The sequence below is a fragment of the Mesoplodon densirostris genome, chromosome 4 (assembly GCF_025265405.1).
Source record: "Mesoplodon densirostris isolate mMesDen1 chromosome 4, mMesDen1 primary haplotype, whole genome shotgun sequence".
NCBI lineage: Eukaryota > Metazoa > Chordata > Mammalia > Artiodactyla > Ziphiidae > Mesoplodon > Mesoplodon densirostris.
The window spans coordinates 148,139,971-148,145,970 of NC_082664.1; the positions used below are offsets into that span (position 1 = coordinate 148,139,971).

The following is a 6,000-nucleotide window of genomic DNA, read 5'->3' on the forward strand; positions in this document are numbered from 1 at the left end:
AGAATGGAGGAGGCCTCCATTTCCTTTCCTGAACTCAGGGTGGAACCCCCCTTCCTTGCTGTCCTTCAGGCTCAGAGCTGAGAGTTCTGTTCTTGGAAGGGCCTTCCTTTTGGATCCAAGAGTGTAGAATTGAGGTGGAGGGAGGAGATCTCTGGGGCCATACTTCCTGCTCACTGCAGGGTGACACTGTTTAGGATCATCCCACTGTATCTGATCTACCGGCCTGCAAACAATATCCCATATGCTACCCTGGAGGAGGACCTGGGCAAGCCCATGGAGTCTTACTGTTCCCGGGAATGGGGCTTTGCTGCGGCTTCAGCAGCATCTAGCAGCTCTGAGGCCGTGCAGAAATGCCAGACCTTCCAGCACTGGCTGTACCTGTGGACAAATGGCAGCTTCCTTGTCACAGATTTGGCAGGTATGAGGGTGTGAGGTGTGCATGTACATGTGCAGGAGAGCATGCGGAGGGGCAGGGTCACAGCTCTCGTTTACTAGTGTGCAGCGCACTTTTGCACATATTCTCCTTTGCTTTCACAGTAACCTTGTAAAGTGCATTGGACAGAAACCACTTAGTATGCAATGCTAATACCTATCAGGGCCTCATGGAGCCTAGTCTATAACTGCAGTTGTATTTAAAGGAGTACACTCCAGGCTTCACTTAAAATTAAAAAGGAATTTACTTCAAAGACCGTTACATAGGATCTAATTCAAACCCCACAACCGCGTTTTCAAAATCTCCCTTTCCTTCTTCCCTGCAGCTCTGCTCTGAACTTTCTTACTCTCTAACTTCCTAAACTCTCTCTTCCATCCCTGCACACATAGCTTTGCAGTCTCCTCCTTCCCCGCTCCCCCCTCTGTCTTTGGTAGCTTTTTATTATGTAAACAAACTTAGTCTCTCTTGCTTCTTTTTAGTTTATTTCTATTTCTCCCATTAGTCAGATTCTCCCCAACAAAGGAAGGCCAGCAAGCATGAATTCTCCTTCCTTCTTTGACTACTCCTCTCCAGGCCTACTCTCTGTAACCAGACAGGGCAGGGGAGAGGAAAAGATAAAATTCTCTCTACAGTGAGAGGACTGGAGTGCTGGGAATATCACACACTATTACATTTTATCCCTGATGTAAATAAGTGAGAAAACCAAGGTCCAGAGATAGAAAACTGGCTTAAATGTGCTTTGCATTGGGGTTAAAGAATAAATATTAATACAATAAATATTGTATATACAACTCTATATATTGAAGGGAGGGGGGCTAGTAACACATTAAACCATTATCATTCACTGTATTTGTTAACTCATAAATTTTTCTTTCCTTCCTTCCTTCCCTTCTTCCTTCCTTCCTTCCTTCCAACATTACTAAATAATGGGAAGATAAAAAGGTGAATTAGGAATAGCCATTGTCCTCAAGAAGCTATGATAAGTATACTAATTTCTACAATGAGATGATAACATAATATAGTAGAAAGACTTGAGAGTCAAAGAAATTCAAGCCTAGGTCTCATCATTTTCTAGCTGGGTCTCTGTTTTACAGAGAAGAAAACAAGCTCAGACAGATTAGGTCATTTAATCTCTCTGAGCTTCCGTTTCCTTTCCCTCTCTAGGAATAATCATATCTTCCCTGCCTATCTCTCAGACTTGTTAAGAATATTAAATGAGACTGTATTTGTGAAAGCCCTCTGCAAACCAAAATTCTGTGCAGGTGTAAGGGATCATCATTATTATAATGCAAAATGGAATGTGATAAATGCTGAAAGAGAAATGACAAAGAAATTAATATTTATTGCATAACTACTGTTTCAGACACTAAGTTATAGTCCTACACATACTGTGATCTTCTCAATTCCCCTGCAAGATGGGCAGCATTATCTCTAATCGAGGATTAGAGATAGTAAGTGACTGGCCAAGCACACACAGCTCCAGAGTGACAGAGCTGAAATGTGAATCCAGGTGTGCCTGGTTCTCAAGTCCACATTTGTGCCACTCTATCATCCATGGGTACTCAGGCCTGTTAGTGAGAGGTAGGTTCCTGGAGGAAGGCAACCGGACAGTGTACAAACAGGGTAGGAGAGTCACAGACCTGACGCATGAATGCTAAGATGCATGAATGCTAAGATGCTGGGGTGGCCTGGCCGGGGTGGGAAATGTCTCCTTTGTCACCACTTGCCTGGATCTGTTCTTCAAGGCTGTCTTAACCTAGGAGCCCATCTGGGCTTCTTGGAGTGCTTGCTTGCTGCACTTTATGAGTAGGTGGAAGCCAATCTTATCCAGTGTTAACGTTTCTGCTGGCCCAGCCCTGAAATACCTTCACATTTCCACCTTCTCCCTCTTGCCCAGATGGGCTAATCTGTTATGAGGAAGGAGAAAGTTTTAGCTCAAAGCCAGAGGCCAGCTCAGTTTGTGACCTAATCTCATCCAGTAGAGGCAGGATTGCACAGCTGGAAGACTTTTGGATCTAGGAGTAAGAAAGACTGAACTTTGATTCACGGTGGTCATTGCACACAGACAGTGTTCAATTATTAAATGAATGAATAAATGTGACTTTGCTGCAGTCACTTAACTTTGAGCCTATCTCCTCACCTGTGAAAATGGGAATAATATTACTACTAATAATACAGAGATACCCACACTGCCCATGAGACAGGCCAGGGTGATGCCCAGTGAGAGGGTACCTGAAGATGTGCCCTGCAATCTGGCAAGTTCCCATCTAAAGTGATATCCATCTTGGAGACATGGGGGCCCTAGAACCAGTCCAGGATGCCATCAACTCCCCACTCTCTTTCTTTTCAGGGGTTAACTGGAAAATGACTGATGTGCAGATTGCTACCAAACTGCGAGGGTGAGTGCTTCTTGGGGACAGAATGCCCTCTGAGAGTCTGCTCAGGGTGTAAAATGTCAAAGTTCTTCTGGTTCTCCATCCCTGAGGTGCTAGACCTGTGACCAAAGGGTCCCACTTGCACCCATGGCCATGTAGTAATGTCTCAGGGGCCACTGACCCCCACCTGCTGTGCCCCTGGCCCCAGATCTGGCCCAGTAGCTCTTGACGCCCATGCACAGGACCACCTACATCCTGGGCTCTCAGCGTACCTGCTCCTCTTCCTTCTCACTTGTGAAAGCTCATCAGGGTGCAGATAAGCAGGGCCCTGTGAGTAGAGTGGTGAGCTGGAGTCTGCTCTGATTTATGTTAATAAGGCAGATCATCCTCACACTGAGTGATGTCCCACCCGATGAATTCCATGGGCCAGGGTGTAATGAGACCTCAGTTTAGAATTGAGGTTTTGGATGCTGCCATCTGAGGTGGCCCCAGGTGGACTCCCCAGCACCCTGAGGTAAGGTAGGATGTACCTTGGGCATGACACCCTGGTTGTGACCACCCCACAGTCTGCCCCCCAAGGACTCTCTCTCCGGGTGGGACTCCTACTCAGCTCTTACTATTTGGCTGCAGATACCAAGGCCTCAAGGAGAGCTGTTTCCCTGCCCTGCTGGACCAGTTTGCCTCTTCCCACCAGTGCAACAGCTTCTGTGAGATGCTGGGGCTAAAACCTCTCAAGGGCCCTGAGGCTGCCCACCCCCAAGCCAAGGCCAAAGGCTCCAAGAGTCCATCTGCCGGCAGGAGGGGCCCCCAGCTGAGTCCTCAGCCACAGAGGAAAGGCCCCCCCAGTCCCCAGGGCACCCAGAAGAGTGCCTCAAGCTCCAAGGCCACCCCTCAGGCCTCAGAGGCAGTCGCCACCCAGTTACTGGGACAGCCTCCCATCCAAGATGGAGGCTTCAAGGCCCAGGGCATGCGGTAGCCCCCACAGGAGGCTGGGGGCCTCCACCCAGCAGCAGACCAACAAGGAAGCAGCTCGAACCGATGGAGACTTTCCCAGTACAGGACTAACCGGAGCAGGCGCACTGAGGAGGCACCACTCGGGGCCTCTGCCCGCAGCCTCTCCTCATCAGATGCTTGGTGCCTGACAGCCAGCCTGGTGGCCTCTCCTGGTGCCATTGTCCCCACGGCTCCCAGGCCCTACCTCCCAGGGCCTGCAGTCTAGCCCTCCTTGACGTTTACACTGGCCACTGCTGGAGGCTCCCTGAGTCCTCTGCATGAGTTCTGCAACCAACCCCTTGCCCCAGGCCCTGCCGTGAATGTTGCACTCTGGGGGCACGCAGGCCAGCACCTACGCTTTTCCCTTCACTTGGCCCTGATCCCTCCCTGTCCTCAGGGCTCCAGACTTCCTCTGTGGTGTCTGGCCTGGTGACTCTCAGGGTGTCTTTTCCTTCGAGTCATTTTGCCTCATTCATCCCAGTTTATCTTGCAACTAACCTGTCCCTGAGCCGGAATGGGGCTCAGGGCCCTTCCAGAGACTGTCATATCCTTGTGCAGTGGTCTTTGGTGATGTGTGTTCATGCTCTTCCTTCCCCCATCACTCAGGCACTCAGTCACCTGCTTCCCATGCTCCCTTGCACCCCGTCCCCCATCCCTGGCTTTGAGCCCAATTGCAGCCTGCTGCCTGCCTTTCACTGAGTTCTGTTTGTTCCCCTGCCCGAGGGCTTCCCTAGCCTGACCCCCACCCTACCCACCATACCTAGGTGAGGAGCAGACCCTCTGGCCTCTCAGCCCACCCCAGGACACTCCTCCCCTACTTCTCCCAGGCCCTCTGCCCGTGAAGTGAGAGCTGGCATGAGGGTTGCATCAGCAGCTGTGGCTAGAGGGAAGGTGTTGACTTTGTGGGACCTTGTGCTCCATACTGAAAGGAGGTGGGGTCACAGTGAATTTCACATCCCCCCTTGACCAGGGATAGAGGGCTGGGACTCTTCTCCAGAGGGCGTGCACCTGGGAGTTGTAGGAAGAATGCAATCCACCCATGTGCAGGGTGGAGGAGTGTCTCTGTGCCTCAGAATTAGGACCCCTGCCCCTAACCATTAGCTCTTGACCCTGGGACTCCAGCTCTGGGCCTCAATATAGGCTCCCAAGGAATTGCTGTGCTCGGCCCAGCACCCTGGGCCCTTCCTGAGAACCCTTCCTTGAGGCCTGGGATGGGGTGGGTCTGGAGCTAGCCTGCTCCCCTTGGAATGCAATAAAGGCAGCAACTGTGTATCTTGCTTGCCCTTATCTGGTGTGGTTGTAGGTATATGGGGTCAGGGTCCCATCTCCCCAGGCGGTTCTCTGAAGGCGTCCTACAGTCCCTGGACCCACTGGAAAAATGAATCCATGTTTTGGATCCTAGATTGGCATTCAGCCTCAGCCTTCTGTGGCCACAGCTAGACAGTCTGTGCTTCTTGTACTAATGGAATGATGGCTTGTGCCCCTTACGAGGGCGCTTAGGCCTTTGGAATTGCTCATTGATTTGGAAGAGGAATGCAAAGGAAGGAACCCAGGAAGGAAGAGCAGAGCTGGGGCTCTGGGGAAACGCCCAGTGTCTTTGGCTGCCTCCACTGGGGCAAGACCAGCCCCGGGAATGACCAGCTCCTGCCTCTCAGCTACTCACTGACTGTTTCCAAGCTGCAGAGGCTTCTCATTCCCCGCCCCACCCCATAACCCAGGCCTTTCCTTGCTGATCTTTACCCACCTCCATTTGACATTTCTGACTTTTCTACCTCCTTTTGTGCTCAGGTGACTCTGTCCACTTTTTCCTCTTGCTCCCAACTCTCCCAGCCTGCATATCCAGATTGCCTTGGTGAACTGAGAGCTGGAAAATTGTTGATTTATTTATTCATTCATCCATTCATTTGGCAGACATACTGAGCAGACTTACTTTATGCCAGACCCTGAGCTGACCACTGTTGGGAGGCAAAGATGCACGAGGTGGTCTCAAAAGAGGCGCTTTCCATTAGGTTTCTTGGGTTTTGAGCAACAGAAATGGACTTGGACCTTCATGGGAAGGGTGTTGGGGGTAGTTCACAGAACCAAAGGAATAGCTGAACAGTTGGCCTTTAGAAGGGCAGGAGCCAGGGTAGCTCCAGAGCTTGCCTCCCAGGAGCTGCTGCCATTGGCTCCAGTGGGTCTCCCTCCACTCAAGGTTCA

General features: G+C 50.8%; 1 protein-coding gene across 1 annotated transcript in view; it reads left to right on the forward strand.

Annotated features, from left to right (window-relative positions):
• The window catches only part of ALPK3 (alpha kinase 3), a 46,983-nt gene extending 43,199 nt beyond the window's left edge, over nucleotides 1-3,784 (forward strand). Inside the window, exons 12-14 of the mRNA XM_060095333.1 lie at nucleotides 195-418; nucleotides 2,784-2,832; nucleotides 3,439-3,784. Coding sequence (XP_059951316.1) covers nucleotides 195-418; nucleotides 2,784-2,832; nucleotides 3,439-3,784 — 619 coding nt within the window. The remainder of the gene's footprint in view (nucleotides 1-194; nucleotides 419-2,783; nucleotides 2,833-3,438) is intronic.
• Nucleotides 3,785-6,000: the final 2,216 nt, after the last annotated feature.